General features: G+C 45.8%; 1 protein-coding gene across 1 annotated transcript in view; it reads left to right on the top strand.

The window, feature by feature from the left end:
- Positions 1–16,617, top strand: part of LOC149441782 (calmodulin-binding transcription activator 2-like) — a 67,959-nt gene extending 51,342 nt beyond the window's left edge. The window contains exons 7-10 of the mRNA XM_089656883.1: positions 4,627–4,780; positions 6,439–6,579; positions 14,454–15,736; positions 16,441–16,617. Coding sequence (XP_089513009.1) covers positions 4,627–4,780; positions 6,439–6,579; positions 14,454–15,736; positions 16,441–16,608 — 1,746 coding nt within the window. The 3' untranslated portion in view covers positions 16,609–16,617. The remainder of the gene's footprint in view (positions 1–4,626; positions 4,781–6,438; positions 6,580–14,453; positions 15,737–16,440) is intronic.
- Positions 16,618–17,288: the final 671 nt, after the last annotated feature.

Raw genomic sequence — 17,288 nt, 5'->3', positions numbered from 1 at the left:
TACATCAATATCACAATTTTTAAATGATCTGATTATTTAATTAAATTTATTAATAATTAATAATTTCGAATATCTCAAAGGTTAGATTCTCACAAGCCGTGGCCATAGGATTGCAAGAAGCAAGCCCTTGATATATGATACTCTGGTTATTAATATTCAATAAATTATGAAATATGAAAAAAAAATTATAATATGGCAACAAACAATTTTTTTTAACAGTAAAACAGGATCTCTCTACATATATCTAACTACCCAATATTGTTGTGATACACTAAGGTAATTCTATGATTCCACACAACAGAGAAAATAGGTAATATAAAATCAAATAAACATCTCACCGCACCCGGCATTCAGACTAGGCAACTCTCCCGTGGATTTAGCTGGCAGTGGAACGCCTTTAGACTGATATTATAGGGCAAGTGATAGGTATTCAGTATGGGAGAATGTAGGAAGTTATAAGGTTAGAGGTTTAGAAATTTAGTAAAGTTTTAGGAAGTTTGAAAGTATGGAAGAGTAGTTATTCAGCAGAGATCTTCTTCAGTCAGGTTTTCTTTTGCTGAGGTCTTTTCTTTTGATGAGTTTTTCTTGATGAGGTCTTCTGATGAGGTTTTTTCCATGAGGTTTTTTTTTTTCTTAAAGGTACAAGGGCTTTTATATCCACTAATCCATTGTTCTAAGATACCTTCCCACCAGGCTTCTTGATTGGCTAGTTGAGAAATGTGTGTACATAAGCTATTTCTCACCTGCCCGCCAGGTGGCGGTCATGTATCATAGAACAATGTGAGTATTTGAGATGACTCATACCTCAGGTGGAATCTTAAGGTAATTTCAGGGATCAAATATACGTCTTTTTCCAGATATAGAAGTGATCATACCTATAATATTCTAAATAGGGACCATGGAATATATGTGTATATTCAGTTATTCCTTCTTGAAATACCATCCTGTTTGTTTCCTGATAAGACATGTAACTAATGCTAGTTTATAATACATCTTACTTCCCATCATCTCAATACTCAAGTTAGTGATATATAGTTCCCATTGCTGAATATTTAGTGGTGTGTAAAATCCATAACATCTCATTTATAATATGTTTTTGTAATATATCTTTGTAATTATATACAGTCAATTTTTAGGCTTAAATGTCCTGAATTTCACCTCTTTGTTTTAGAATCAACATTTTCTATGTGTAGGAAAAAACTCTCTGTTTGCCTGGCTCTTGTATTGGAATCATGGTAAACAACTGTTAATGCTTTCACCCTTGGTGGACAATAGTATATTGTAATAGTTTCAGAGGTCTGTTAGTTCATCACACTCTGCAAGTTTTGGTTAAGCTTTCAACCAGTTGAGTTCCCGTCTCATTATTGTTAAAATGTTTGAAAGTGGAAGTCCTATCTGGCTATTTGTTTGACTTTCTGTATGTGCATTCTTCTCAACCTCAATATACAAATAGTCCTTGTTGACAGTCCAAACAGTCTTATTGTCTTGGAAAAGTCTTACTTCCCCCATTCTCTCCATTTCTTTAACTAGAATCCTTGAGGGTTCAACCAAGACAAAATTAACTCTTAGCATCCGGCTATACTGAGCTGTTTGTCATATAATATTATGTCTTGATAAAGTCATATTTTTGAGACATAATTCAAAAGGTCCACAACAAGGGTTAGGGACCTTAGATTGTACACCCCTTGAGGGTTAGGGACCTTAGATTGTACACCCCTTGAGGGTTAGGGACCTTAGATTGTACGCCCCTTGAGGGTTAGGGACCTTAGATTGTACGCCCCTTGAGGGTTAGGGACCTTAGATTGTACGCCCCTTGAGGGTTAGGGACTGATGTGAATGTACAATATATATGTAAAGCGCGGAGTAAACTGACAGCAATATAGAAGTATCTGAAATAAATAAATATGTAAAGCGCGGCGTAAACTGACCGCACTATATAAGTACCTGAAATAAACTGGTGATAGTTGGGTCATACCGTGCTGCCATGTGTGCAGCCACTAGGTGACCTCAGCGGGCCACACGGATTTCTTTTCCTGTTTTGTAGTGGACATTGTGGTGTAAACGTACCACGGCTTTTGTAACCAATGCAGTGCAAGTTTGAGAGTGAAAGAGGACAAATGTCTACTAACTTTGGTCACTCAGATGCTGATACCCCCCCCCCCCCCCCTGTGATCAATGAGTGATCTTTTTTTTTTTTTTTTTTTTTTCTTCTCTTATCGTTTAACCACTTCCAGTCGGGACGCTTTCCCCCCCTTCCACTCGGGACGCTTTCCCCCCCTTCCAGTCGGGACGCTTTCCCCCCCTTCTAGTCGGGACGCTTTCCCCCCTTCCAGTCGGGACGCTTTCCCCCCTTCCAGTCGGGACGCTTTCCCCCCCTTCCAGTCGGGACGCTTTCCCCCCCTTCCAGTCGGGACGCTTTCCCCCCCTTCCAGTCGGGACGCTTTCCCCCCCTTCCAGTCGGGACGCTTTCCTCCCCCCTTTCAGTCGGGACGCTTTCCTCCCCCCTTTCAGTCGGGACGCTTTCCTCCCCCCTTTCAGTCGGGACGCTTTCCTCCCCCCTTTCAGTCGGGACGCTTTCCTCCCCCCTTTCAGTCGGGACGCTTTCCTCCCCCCCTTTCAGTCGGGACGCTTTCCTCCCCCCCTTTCAGTCGGGACGCTTTCCCCCCCCCCTTTCAGTCGGGACGCTTTCCCCCCCCCCCTTCCAGTCGGGACGCCTTCCCCCCCCCCTTCCAGTCGGGACGCTTTCCCCCCCCCCCCTTCCAGTCGGGACGCTTTCCCCCCCCCCCCTTCCAGTCGGGACGCTTTCCTCCCCCCTTTCAGTCGGGACGCTTTCCTCCCCCTTCCAGTCGGGGCGCTTTCCCCCCCCCCCCTTCCAGTCGGGGCGCTTTCCCCCCCCCCTTCCAGTCGGGGCGCTTTCCCCCCCCCCTTCCAGTCGGGGCGCTTCCCCCCCCCCTTCCAGTCGGGGCGCTTCCCCCCCCCCCCCTTCCAGTCGGGGCGCTTTCCCCCCCCTTCCAATCCGGACGCTTATCCCCCCTCTTCCTGTCCAGGCCAATTTTCAGCTTTCAGCACTATCACACTTTGAATGACAATTGTGCGGTCATGCAACGCTGTACCTATATGAATTTTTTAGCATTTTTTTTTAGACATAAAACTTTATTTTGGTGGTATTTGTTCACCACTGGGATTTTTATTTTTTTTTGCTATATAAATGAAAGTCCAAAAATTTTGACAGTGTTTTTCTTATACAATTTTGCAAATAAATAATCTTTTATCATAAATCTTGGCCAAAATTTATTCAGTTATCTGTTTCGTAAAAAAAAAAAAAAATAACCCAAATTAGTTTATAACCAAAAATTATAATTTTTCAAAAACTTTTTAAATTTTTATTTATTTATTTTTTTGACATACTGTCACCCTAGCAGTACAGTGTCACTTTAGTGACACTGTACTACTTTGTGGGGGGTGATGAATATTTTAATTTTTTTTGCGGTGATTGCTTTTACACCCATAAAGGCTGTAAAAGCAATCATTTCTACTTTTCCGGCTACATTCTTGCAGCCATTGAGAAATACTGTGTGAGCTGTGATTGGTCACAGCTTGTCACATGGTACAAGGCTATTCACAACCTCTATTCAACAATGTGACCTCGGTGATCATTCAAAGATTTCACTAGTAGTAAGCAATGATGTCAGAAGTGACATCTTGCTTACTACTCTGCATGTGATCACTGATCGGGTCCTTGCACAGAGGTCCCATACGACGATCGGTGTACCATTGTGTCCGGAGGACACCCTGGGCACCGTAGCGCAGTGCTGCCCGCTCCCAGGGAGTGTGTGCAAGCAGGGGGTGGGGAGACCATTTATAAACAGCCACCCTTGGGCAATCAGTGATCACATGATCGGGACCTCACATAGAGGTCCCGTACAGCAATTGGGGTTCCACTGTTTCTGGAGGACACAGCGGGCACGGAATCGCGGTGCTGCGCGCTCCCAGGGAGCACAGGCTGTAAATGCAGGCGCCATTTATGAACGGTAACCCGCTCCTGCACTGCTCCCGTCCCTCTGTTTATGTACATGGGCCGGACAGGAAGTGGTTAAAGCGGTTAAGGCTGAAGGTTTTTTTAATAAATGGCTTTATATGACCTGTGTGCAACACCTCCCCCAGCCCCCCCACTTTACCTGAGCCTCATTGCAATCCAGCGATGTGAATGACAGCCTCAGCTGTCCCGGGTCTCAGCCTCCTCATTGGCTGAGACATCAATTGCTGTCAATCACAGCCAGTCAGCCAATTGGGGGGGGGCAAGCCGTGGCTCAGTGTGTGAGTGGACAGCTGCTTGCTGTGGTGGCACCTTATAAAAATGAAGCGTTTAGAATCGCTTTAATCCACGATGGATCACTTGTTTGCAATGACATGATCCCAGATCACTGACCAATCATTATTTGTGATTTCTAGGTGGAGAAATCACATTTCCGTTTTGTGTTGCTGCAAGGATTAGGAGGTGTTGCTTTGTACGGCAGTCGGCTTATATAAAATCTGTTCTTTTTCTCCTTTCCCAAATTGTTGTCACTCCGGTGCAATCATTCACCTCTCTCCCGCTGCTGTAACACACAATAATGTCTTTTTCAGAACCCCGACATTGTCTTGGTCCACTATCTCAATGTCCCAGCCATCGAGGACTGCGGTAAGATCTGCGGCCCGATTCTCTGCTCCACCAGCAGTGACCGCAAGGAATGGATGAAATGGAGCAAAGAAGAATTGATCAGTCAGCTCAAACCCATGTGTAAGTACCTAGGGCCCCGGGGAGGTGGGGGGAGGGGAATCAGAGGGCCATTTGCTGATTGGAGAGCTCGGATGTTAACATAGAGTTGTATTAAAGGATAAGTTCACCTTTGGATAAGTTACATATTTCACCAATATTTAGTGTGGAATATGATGTAAGATATTCCTGCTCCGACCCCCCCCCTCTCTCCCTGATTCCCCTTCCCTGTGACAACAGGCAAGAGTTCTTCTCGCACTCCCTGTCACTTTGTAAAGCGCTCCTCTGTGCGAGGCTCCGCCTACATCATTCATTTACAGATTCCTGCGAGTGAATAAACTGCAAGTACTGTCTGCCACCGCTGAAGACGTACTTGTAAATGAGCTGTGGGGGTGCAGATGAGCGCTTTGCGTAGTCTATTGATATGTTCTCTGTACAGAGGGTTGGTTGAAAGCCTGAGGACATGTCTGCAAGAGCCCACAGCTTCTGATCATGGGTGCAGTTCTTTCCAGGCCTCTGCTGGAAAAATTATTAAATGCACATTTTTTTATCTGCAAAAATGTGTTTTGTTTTTTTTTTTGTTATCATTTCTCCTTTAACCCCCCTGGCGGTATTCCCGAGTGTAGCTCGGGGTAAAGTTTCATCACCACAAGCGGTAACCCCCCTGAGCTACACTCGGGAATACACTGCAGCGTTGCTCCGGGATCTCTTCTTCACTTACCTTGTCCTGCGCTCCCGCGATGTCCCCCCTGCAGTGTCCCCGGCAATGTCCTCCGGCCGATGCCAGCATCCGTCTTCTGGGTTCCGGTCCCTGCGACGTCGGAACTGGCGGGAAATTAAAAAATGTGAAAAAGTGACATTCACTAAATACACTAAAATCACATAGTATAACATTCCTGTATCAAACCATTTCACATACATTTTGTCCCGAGTGCTTTGTCCGGCGCCCTGCCTGCGCTTTTACCGCCCTTTCTGCCTGGAAACTGAGAAACGTCCATGGCGTCCAAAAAGCGTCCCTTTAGGTCAAAAGCGGTTTTAGACCGGCTAGAGAACAGCGATAGTAAATCAGAACCACTTGCAGAATTGAGTGATAATGATTCGTGGGGGAAATTCATCATCAGACACTGAAAACGATTCTGCGACTGAGCTCAGCGATGTGCGAACTTGGCGCTATATTTCACATTTCAGTGTTTTTGGTTTGATTATATTATTGAATTAAATTTATTATATTATTATTTTTTATGATGATTTATTAAATTATAATTTGATTTTGTGTTTCAAATTTTATCATCCCCGGGATGTTTACTAGACTCTTGTTCAGACAGATTTCAGTGAGTTATTCCTAAAAATTACAGCCTACAATAAAAAAACTACATATTTCCATGCAAAAAAATGTACCACTTTGAGCACAGAAATATGGACACAATCAGACCGCTAGGGAGGTTAAAGTGGAACTGAACTCAAAATGTGAAGATTTGCTCTGTTAGAGGGAAAATCTGGAAATGTTAAGTGTTCCTAAGTAGTACCCTGACAATGTCCCCTTTTTGTCTGGTAGTCCTCCTGAAGAATATCAGTATTTCCTGGATTGTGAGTGTGCCTAGGCACCTTTGTGTACTGACAATGGATGGTCACATGGCATTGGTCTATGAGGTCCCCAGTTCACCCTTCTGTCTCCTCCACAGTTCATGGCATTAAATGGTCCTGCAGCAACGGAAACGGAACCAGTGAATTCTCCATAGAGCAGCTCGTGCAACAGACGCTGGAGACGCACCAGGCCAAGCCGCCTCCTCGCACTCACACTTGTCTGTGTAACACCAATCTGGGTGAGTGTCTGACATCTCGTCCTCCCCCAGAGGTGGGGTGGAACTAGCGTGTACATGCCTGAAGATGACCTTTTAAGTGGATGTAATCCGTAGCACCCTAACTGTGAACTTCTCCTATTTGCTGCTTTTTTGGCTGTTAACCCCTTGTCTACCGGGCACTTATACCCCCTTTTTACCCAGGCCCAGCTTTCTGCGCTGTTGCACTTTGAATGACAATTGCACGGTCATGCAACACTGTTCCCATATGAAATTCTTATCTTTTTTTTCACACAAATAGAGCTTTCTTTTAGTGGTATTTAACCCCTTGCCTACCGGGCACTTATACCCCCTTCCTTACCAGGCCAATTTTCAGCTTTCAACGCTGCCGCACTTTGACAATTGCGCGGTCATGCAACATTGTACCCATATGAAATTTTGATCATTTTTTTTCTCACAAATAGAGCTTTCTGTTGGTGGTATTTAATTGCCACTGGGCGCTTTACTATTTGCGCTATAAATAAAAAAATGCAAAAAATTTGAAAAAAAAAAAAGTTTCTTTGTTTTTATTATAAAATTTTTCAAACAGGTAATTTTTCTCCTCCACTGATGTGCGTTGATGAGGCGGCACTGATGGGCACTGATAGGCGGCACTGATGGGCACTGATAGGCAGCACTAAAGGGCACTGATAGGCAGTACTAATGAGGTGGCACGGATAGGCGGCACTGATAGGAACCACTAATGAGGTGTCACGGATAGGCGGCACTAATATGCAGCACTGATAGGCGGCACTGATGATGGGTACTGATAGACGGCACTGACTGGCATCACTGCTGGGCACTGACTGGCACAACCACTGGGCTGCACTGGTGGGCGGCACTGGTGGGTGGGCACAGGTGGGTGGCACTGCTGGGCACAGGTGGGTGGCACTGCTGGGCACAGGTGGGTGATCTGCTGGGCACAGGTGGGCGGAGCTAGTGGGCGCACTGCTGGGCACAGGTGGGCAGAACTTGTGGATGGCACTGCTGGGCACCGATCATCAGGGCACTGATCATCAGTGCCCTGATGATCGGTGCCGATCCTCGCTCTGACAACTGCCGGTTCTCGGCAGTACTTTCCTCACGTTCTGACAGCGTGAGGAAAGTGCAACCGGCACTTGCATTTCCCAGTGATCAGCGTGTCATTGGACACCGCTGATCACGTGGTAAAAGGCCGCTGTGATTGGCCTTTTACCACATCACGTGATCAGCTGTGTCCGTAGGACACAGCGATCCCGGAGATCGCCAGGTGCGTGCCCTCTGGGGCGCGCAGGAGAGCTTGTTCTGGGAGGACGTCATATGACGTCCACCCAGAACTGGCCGGCCACAGTGCAGCCGTAATTCGGCTATCTGCGGTCGGCAACTAGTTAATCATCGCTGGGTGTTTTATTTTTTGCGCTATAAACAAAAAAAAAAAGCAAAAAATTTTGAAAAAAGAAATTTTTCTTTGTTTCTATTATAAAATTTTGCAAACAGGTAATTTTTCTCCTTCACTGATGTGTGCTGTTGAGGCTGCACTGATGGGCAGCACTGATGAGCTTTGGTGGGTGGCACTGCTGAGCACAGGTAGGCGGCACTGGTGGGTGGCACTGCTGAGCACAGGTAGGCGGCACTGGTGGGTGGCACTGCTTAGCACAGGTAGGCGGCACTGGTGGGTGGCACTGCTGAGCACAGGTAGGCGGCACTGGTGGGTGGCACTGCTGAGCACAGGTAGGCGGCACTGGTGGGTGGCACGGATCATCAGTGCCAATCTGTCCTCTGACAATTGCCAGTTATCAGCATTACTTTCCTCACGTTGTGATAGTGTGCAGAAAGTGCAGCCGATAACCAGCAACTGCATTTACGGGTGATCTGCTGTGTCAGTGGACACAGCTGATCACGTGGTAAAAGGCCTTTTACCACATCATGTGATCAGCTGTGTCCATAGGACACGGAGATCACTGGGCGCGCGCTTGAGGGCGCGTTCTAGGAGGACGTCATGTGACGCCCTCCCAGAACTGGACAACCTCGGTGTAGCCGTCATTCGGTTATATAGCGCGGTTGGCAAATTGTTAAAGGAGAAGTTTAGTCAAAGCTTTTTTGGTTATGTTCCTGTGAGTTACAGGAGTCCACTTGGTTCTGCACTCCTGTGACTCAGATTCAGCCGACAGCAGGCTAAAGTCCTTTGTCATTTTAACATCATGGAGCCAGTCCATGCTAAGCAGAGATCCCAACAATTGATGGATTCACCCAGATGTCTGACCCACAGCATCCCGCTGAGAGCCTGAGCCAGCTGCTCCCATCCCCTCCATAGCCCGGCGCTCCAGTGAGCACTGGGTGGGAAGAGCAGAGAACCAGTGACTGACAGCGGCTCTCTGTTCACTGAAGACCAACAACTGAGAGATCAGCGCTCTTTGATTGCTCAGTTCATAGTCTAGAGGCGGACGGGGGCAGCTGCACCATCATGCCATGTAGGTGAATACAAATCTCTGACAACTTGGTCTCTGTGCTCGGAACGCTCTCTTGGCACTTAAACATCAGCCACCCAGCGATGCGTATGGGCAGTGTGTGTAGATTAAGGCCTACCCTTTTGCTGTCGCACGTTTGTGTTACGCGGGTGGTAACTGGTTAAGAATAAAGTGACCTTGATGGCCCCTGCGTGGGCGTGTCTTGTTGCTCCTGTTTTTTTTAAATATTTATAAAGTACTAAAAATCATTGAAATACAAGAATAAAGTCACCTGGTAGCTGACTAGTAAAAATAAAATGGTTGACTCCTTGTTCCTTGATCACCTTTCAAATGACTTTAAGCTGGGTCAACTTTAAAACCATGCCACTTCACTTTTGACGTTGCACGATTTCAAAGTTAGATGGCAGTGCGACTTGGGGTGCGGCTTGATAGATATCTGTGCGACTTCATGCAAACGTGTCTATGCACGTCGCACCCCAAATCGGCAGAAACTAATTTTCTAATCGGTGTGACTGAGTTGGTCGGAGTTGCACTGATTAGAACAATTCTGTTGCTGATCGTTGCATGCGACTTGTCATGTGATTTGAACCGTCAAATCGCATGACAATTCGCATCAGTGTCAATCAGGGATGACTGTTTTCTATTGACAATATAACCCTCCCCTACTTTTTTTTTTTTTTTTCTATATCACCTGCATTCCCCTGGAAATTGGGTCCTTTCTACCCCTTTCTATACCCCGTCCATTCCTGGCCCCACTCTTTTCTCTGCTACTTGTCTTTCTTTTCTCATTTCCTTGTCTCATGGCTCATACTTAAAGGTGAATTCATACTGTATGCGGTGACAGACGCTTCCCTGCATGTTGAAACACCTGTCACTGCAGAGGGACACACAGAGAACAATTGCTTCGTCTGTGTTCACTCACACTGCCGCACAGCCTATAGCTGCGCCGCAATGCAGAAATGCTGCAGTTTATCTCAACACACCACGCCGAATCGCACTGCAATGTACAGCAACAAAGTGTACAATGCCGTGGATGTGTTGTATATTTCAAATAAAATTTGTACAAAGCAAAAATAAAAAGGGAGTGGAATGATGCGCTGAATCATGCGCCACACTGACCACCACTGCAGCTGAGAGCTTCCATAGCGATAAAGCACTGTCGCAGCTCTACGTTGTTCAATTCAACATAGTACCACATTGTATTTTTTTAGATGACACCAACTTGGCAGCTAGGTTACCCTGAAATCATATACATAGGTGGTCTGGCTGTGCACTGTGGTCATGTAGGCTTCACCCCTCATCTTATGAATATACAGTCAGGTCCATAATTATTGGGACATGGACACAATTCTAACATTTTTGGCTCTATACACCACCGCAATGGATTTGAAATGAAACGAACAAGATGTGCTTTAACTGCAGACTGTCAGCTTTAATTTGAAGGTATTTACATCCAAATCAGGTGAACGGTGTAGGAATTACAACAGTTTGCATATGTGCCTCCAACTTGTTAAGGGACCAAAAGTAATGGGACAGAATAATAATCATAAATCAAACTTTCACTTTTTAATACTTGGTTGCAAATCCTTTGCAGTCAATTACAGCCTGAAGTCTGGAACGCATAGACATCACCAGACGCTGGGTTTCATCCCTGGTGATGCTCTGCCAGGCCTCTACTGCAACTGTCTTCAGTTCCTGCTTGTTCTTGGGGCATTTTCCCTTCAGTTTTGTCTTCAGCAAGTGAAATGCTCAATCGGATTCAGGTCAGGTGATTGACTTGGCCATTGCAGAACATTCCACTTCTTTCCCTTAAACTCTTTGGTTGCTTTTGCAGTCTGCTTTGGGTCATTGTCCATCTGCACTGTGAAGCGTCCAATGAGTTGTGAAGCATTTGGCTGAATATGAGCAGATAATATTCCCGAAATACTTCAGAATTCATCCGGCTGCTTCTGTCAGCAGTCACATCATCAATAAATACAAGAGAAGCAGTTCCATTGGCAGCCATACATGCCCACGCCATGACACTACCACCACCATGCTTCACTGATGAGGTGGTATGCTGAGGATCATGAGCAGTTCCTTCTCCATACTCTTCTCTTCCCATCACTCTGGTACAAGTTGATGTCGGTCTCATCTGTCCATAGGATGTTGTTCCAGAACTGTGAAGGCTTTTTTACATGTCGTTTGGCAAACTCTAATCTGGCCTTCCTGTTTTTGAGGCTCACCAATGGTTTCCATCTTGTGGTGAACCCTCTGTATTCACTCTGGTGAAGTCTTCTCTTGATTGTTGACTTTGACACACATACACCTACCTCCTGGAGAGTGTTCCTGATCTGGCCAACTGTTGTGAAGGGTGTTTTCTTCACCAGGGGAAAGAATTCTTCGGTCATCCACCACAGTTGTTTTCCGTGGTCTTCCGGGTCTTTTGGTGTTGCTGAGCTCACCGGTGCGTTCCTTAAGAATGTTCCAAACAGTTGTTTTGGCCACACCTAATGTTTTTGCTATCTCTTTGATGGGTTTGTTTTGTTTTTTCAGCCTAATGATGGCTTGCTTCACTGATACTGACAGCTCTTTGGATCTCATCTTGAGAGCTGACAGCATCAGATTCCAAATGCAAATAGCACACTTGAAATGAACTCTGGACCTTTTATCTGCTCATTGTAATTGGGATAATGAGGGAATAACACACACCTGGCCATGGAACAGCTGAGAAGCCAATTGTCCCATTACTTTTGGTCCCTTAACAAGTGGGAGGCACATATGCAAACTGTTGTAATTCCTACACCGTTCACCTGATTTGGATGTAAATACCCTAAAATTAAAGCTGACAGTCTGCAGTTAAAGTACATCTTGTTTGTTTCATTTCAAATCCATTGTGGTGGTGTATAGAGCCAAAAATGTTAGAATTGTGTCCATGTCCCAATATTTATGGACCTGACTGTACCTTTATCCAGCCCTCGTGTCTTCGAGCCGCTAGCCTGCCTTTATGTACTCCTGTTGAGACTGTTGTGTGATTTGTGGTGCATCGCATCTGGCCTCGGATTAGGTTTGTCTAGTGCCATATTCTTTGTTGTATCCAGCCCTTGCTTTGTGACATTTAAAAAATTAATAAAAAATCTACTGAAACAGAAAGATAAAACTCTATAAACAGCTCAGTGGATTGCTGTAGGAAAGTCCTGGATCCTTTCTTGGATACACAGAATATAACTGGATATAACATTTATAGGTAAAGTTGATCCAGGGAATATCCGATTGTCTCTCGGATCAGGAAGGATTTTTTCTCCCCTGCAGGGGCAAATTGGGTCGTGCTTTGCTGGGTTTTTTTCTTTTTTGCCTTCCTCTGGAGCAACTGTGGGTGTAGGGTTCTACCTTTTTTTTTTTTTCCTCTTTTTTTTTTTTTATGATTGAACTGGATGGACTTTTGTCTTTTTACAGCCAGAATAACTGTAACTATGTACAGTGAAGGAAATGCGTATTTGATCCCCGGCTGATTTTGAATGTTTGCCCCTCACAAAGAAATGATCGGTCTAAAAATCGAATGTTCGGTGTATTGTAACACTGAGAGACAGAATAGCAATAAAAATTTCAAAAGAAATGCGTCTAACAAATGATGACTGATCTGCATGTTCATGAGGTAGGTAAGTATTTGATCCCCTATCATTCAGCAGGGTTTCTGGCTACCAGGTGTCTTTCATACAGTTAACAAGCTGAGATTAGAAGCAGTCTCTTAAAGGGAGTGCTGCTAATCTCATTGTGTTACTTGTATAAAAGACACCTGTCCACAGGAGCAATCAAACCATCAGATTCCAAACTCTCCACCATGGCAAAGACCAAAGAGCTGTCCAAGGATGTCAGGGACAAGATTGTAGACCTACACAAGGCTGGACTGGGCTACCAAACTATGGCCAAGCAGCTTGGTGAGAAGGTGACAACAGTTGGTGCAATCATTCACAAATGGAAGAAACACAAAACAACTGTCAGTCTCCCTAGGTCTGGTACACCTACCATTCGATTTTTAGACTGATCATTTCTTTGTGAATGGGCAAACATTCAAAATCAGCCGGGGATCAGATACTTATTTCCTTCACTGTAAAGGGTCAACAGTTGTCTTTAGTCTGAAACTGCAATCAGATCTCCCTTTGTGGTACACATAGCTTCTTTTGGGCTCATTGTCCAGCACCGAGTGGCCATACGTTTCACACTAAATTGAAATTACAGCGGAACTAAAAGCAGCTATGCTCGCCTATCCTACAATGGTCCTCATACCTTACTGATGCCGACATCATCTTCCGTGCATCGGATTTCAACCCTCTTCATTGGTCGGCGCAGGATGACGTTACTCCTGCACATGCGCAGAGTAACGTCATCCCGCCACACAGGAATCGGGCCAGCCTCTGTTGGCTGAGCTGTACATGCACAGCTCAGTTTACGTGCTGGAGAATGCTGGGAGGAGGCAGGTAGATGTATTTTATTGCAGAAGAGGCATTGCAATGAAAAAAAAAATCTGCCTGCTGTCAGTGAGTACCAGTGGAGTTTTAGTTCTGCTTTAATTGTGGGATCTCTAAAGAAGCCCTGTGACAGCCAAAAGGGGCAACCTAGTGACAATGTTTTTTGTTTTTTTTTGTTTGTTTTTTTGCCAATTTTGAGTTCCTGATACATCCCAATAATGAGATGTGTGTCTGGTTTCATTGTTCAGATTTCTGGTTAGCACTGTGGCCGGTTGGAATAGCACAGGCTAAATCACGGAGGGTTTGGGTTTTAAGCTTTTCATTAACCTCTTCATGCCTGCCGAATGCAAATGTGCGGCCTCCCAGACACTGAGTGGCCGCACATTTGCGCTTTATTAAAAAAAGACGTGCTGAGAGCGCGCAGCCTGCGTGCTCCCCAAACACATGTCCAATACTCACGGAAAGGTCCCGATCTCCTCTTTCGTTCGGGACCTTTCCCAATCATGTGTCGGTGTGTCACAGCGGTCACATGACCCTAAACCCCGCCCCGCCTCCCGGCTTCTGAAACCCTTAAAGGGCCGGGAAGCGCCGACGCCAAGGGGTTAATTACCTATTCCTGGCATTTACAATATATAGTGCCAACAATAATGCAATGATTTACATTCTATATATTCACATCACTGCCTGCACTCAAGCTTACAAGGTAAGCACCCTATCTCACTTGCATACATACACATGTTAGTGCCAATTTAGCATGTCTTTGGATTATGGGAGAAAACTCATGCAAACTCCATGCAGAGAGTGTCTTGGCTTCAAACCGAGAACTTAAATGCTGGAAGGCAGAAGTGCTAACCACTAAGCCACTGTGCTACCCACAGTAGAGTATCCCTTGAAGAGGCTTTCCACAAGCTTGTAGAAAAAGTTGTGGGAAAAGTAGTAAACTGTCACTTCTGCTCTTCCTTAGGGTCAGCGGGTGGTGTGCCTCACAAATGCACCAGTACGAAGCACCGCATCATCTCTCCGAAGGTGGAGCCTCGACTGTGTCCCTTCCCTGCCCTCACAGAGGTCCAGAACATTTCATCCACCTCAGCAGAGCCCGACCAAGGCAAAGACCGGAGGCCAGGAAATAAGGGTGGCAAGACGCCTTCGGGGAATGACCCCAGCTCCTCACATTCCTTCCCTGAGCTTCCTGACACCACCCAGACCTCACCACCACTGGCTCTCTCCAATGGCTTCTACACTGACCGAGAACTAGCTGGGGTTACCATAACCACCACCCCTGGTGTTCCCGGCATCAGCGCAGTACTGGTGATGACCGGAATACCTGAAAAGCCTCTGGCATTGACTCCAAGCCAGCATTTGATGCCAGCTGATGCTGGAACCCAGCCTGCCGCTGTACCCGTCGGTATTTCCCTTCTGCCCTCACCTGTGGAGGGCCTTCTGCTTTCTTCATCTCATAGTCTGGAGGTAGCAATGGAGGCAGCTTCTGGGGGCAGCGCTGGAACTTTCGACCCCGACTCTTTCCTTAATAGTCCGAAGGAGGGACAGACTTATGGAGGTGCAGCTAAAACTGAGGGGTTCAAGACGGAGACAAATGATGGAGGGATCGCAGGGTCCCAAGTCAGTAGCCTTATGGAATCAAGCGAGCTGACCCAATCAGACCTGGTTGCGAAGGTGGAGGATGAGAATTCCGCTGTGGAGAAAACCGTGATGGAAGAACAGAGTAACAAGGTAGAGGAAAGCACCAGCCATAGTTCAGAGGTGGAGATGGAGGATACAAGGGAAGGGCAAGTCAGCTCCAGCGATGAAGTCCAAACAGAAGTCGTGTCCACTGTTGAAACTCAGGAAGATGGTGAAGCTTCAGGAAGCCACATGAATGACCTTTACTCCATCATCCAGAATGACTTAAGCTCTTCCTCTGGCGCTTCCAGCGTCCACATGGAGCTCTCTGCTGAAAACTTCAATATCTCTTTTGACAGTCAATTTCCGGACCTCATATCTGACCTGATGACGGAGGAATCTGCCCCAGGGAGCTATGAACAGTTTGGTGACCCTCAGGCCAGTTCTTCTCCTGTCCAGGCCATCTACGGACAACAACAGCAAGTGCAGCAACATCCTCCACCTCAGCAGATGCAGGCCATGAACACCAGAACCTCAGCAGTTCCTGATTCATTTTCAGAGGCGGGTGATGGATCCATAGGACTAGTGGGGATCACAGACTTTTCACCAGAGTGGTCCTACCCAGAGGTAACCCATCTCTGTCCACTGTCTAGTTTTATTGTTAGAAATCAAGTGCTGCTTCCTTTAGTTCACAGTCTACCCATGGCTGATATTTCCATTTCGGGTCAGTGTTTGGTTGGATCACTCACTGGCTTTTTTTCAAGGACTATGAAAGGGACCTGTTTAGTGGGCAAAGCCTTTCAAATTGTTCTTGGTACCTGTACATCTGGAACTAGTTTACAGCCTTATTATAGAGGCATTTGTTCAAATGCCTACCCGCAGCAACTGAATCGTAGCCCAAATACATCCTAACTATAGAGCCATTTATCCATATGTATATCCAGAGCCTCTGGTTTACAGGCCGGATACATCCTAAATATAGAAATATTTGTCCAACTGTCCATCCAGAGACTCTGGTTTAAAGACCAGATACATCCTAAATATAGAACCATGTATCCAACTGTCCATCCAGAGCCTCTGGTTTACAGGCCGGATACATCCTAAATATAGAACCATTTATCCAACTGTCCATCCAGAGCCTCTGGTTTATAGACCGGATACATCCTAAATATAGAGCCATTTATCCAACTGTACATCCCGAGCTTCTGGTTTATAGGCCAGATACATCCTAACTATAGATCCATTTATCCAACTGTCCATCCAGCTCTTCTGCTTCACAACATAATTACACTCTTTATAAAGGTCTCACTGTTCTCTGTTTTCGCAAACAGGGAGGTGTCAAGATTCTTATAACGGGACCATGGGTGGAAGACTCCGACTCCTATTCCTGTGTTTTTGATCATGTGACTGTCCCTGCATCCCTCATCCAATCAGGGGTCCTGCGCTGCTACTGCCCAGGTGAGAATCTGCTGTATGTAATAATTGCATTAAAGAAGTAGTCTCTCTTCTTTTTGGACTTCGTGATTTTTTGTTTTGTGTGTATAATTGTGAAAACTCAATAAATATATTTTTAAATAAAGAAGTAGTTTCACTAAACCTTTTTAAATTTTATTTATTTCCCCAGCAGGCCAAGTTCATGTAGCACTTGGCCCCGTTCTAATCTATCTCTCGGTTTATTAAGCAGCATGGTTGGACAGGTTCTCCGGGGGCTGTCTGACCACGCTGGTAAAAAGAAGATAGATCTGTAAGGTGACTACTCTGGTCTCTGGCTGGGAATTACAAAATGGCAGAGCCTGTGGGGCTGTATGTTTATCTGCAGCTGCTTATCAATATGATGGATCACATTGCGCACCAGTGTTGTGTGATCTTTTGTTTTTCTAAATGAACTGTGGGGGGGGGGCTATGTCATACATGGCACTGGCCTGACATTACTGAGCATTCATTAACCCCTTCCAGTCCGGACACTTTCCCCCCCTTCCAGTCCGGACACTTTCCCCCCCTTCCAGTCCGGACACTTTCCCCCCCTTCCAGTCCGGACACTTTCCCCCCCTTCCAGTCCGGACACTTTCCCCCCCTTCCAGTCCGGACACTTTCCCCCCCTTCCAGTCCGGACACTTTTACCCCCTTCCTGTCCAGGCCAATTTTCAGCTTTCAGCGCTATCACACTTTGAATGACAAT

The sequence above is a fragment of the Staurois parvus genome, unplaced genomic scaffold (genome assembly GCF_062004578.1).
Source record: "Staurois parvus isolate SC_StPar_1 unplaced genomic scaffold, SC_StPar_1.0 ptg000947l, whole genome shotgun sequence".
NCBI lineage: Eukaryota > Metazoa > Chordata > Amphibia > Anura > Ranidae > Staurois > Staurois parvus.
This window is presented reverse-complemented; position numbering and strand designations above follow the sequence as displayed.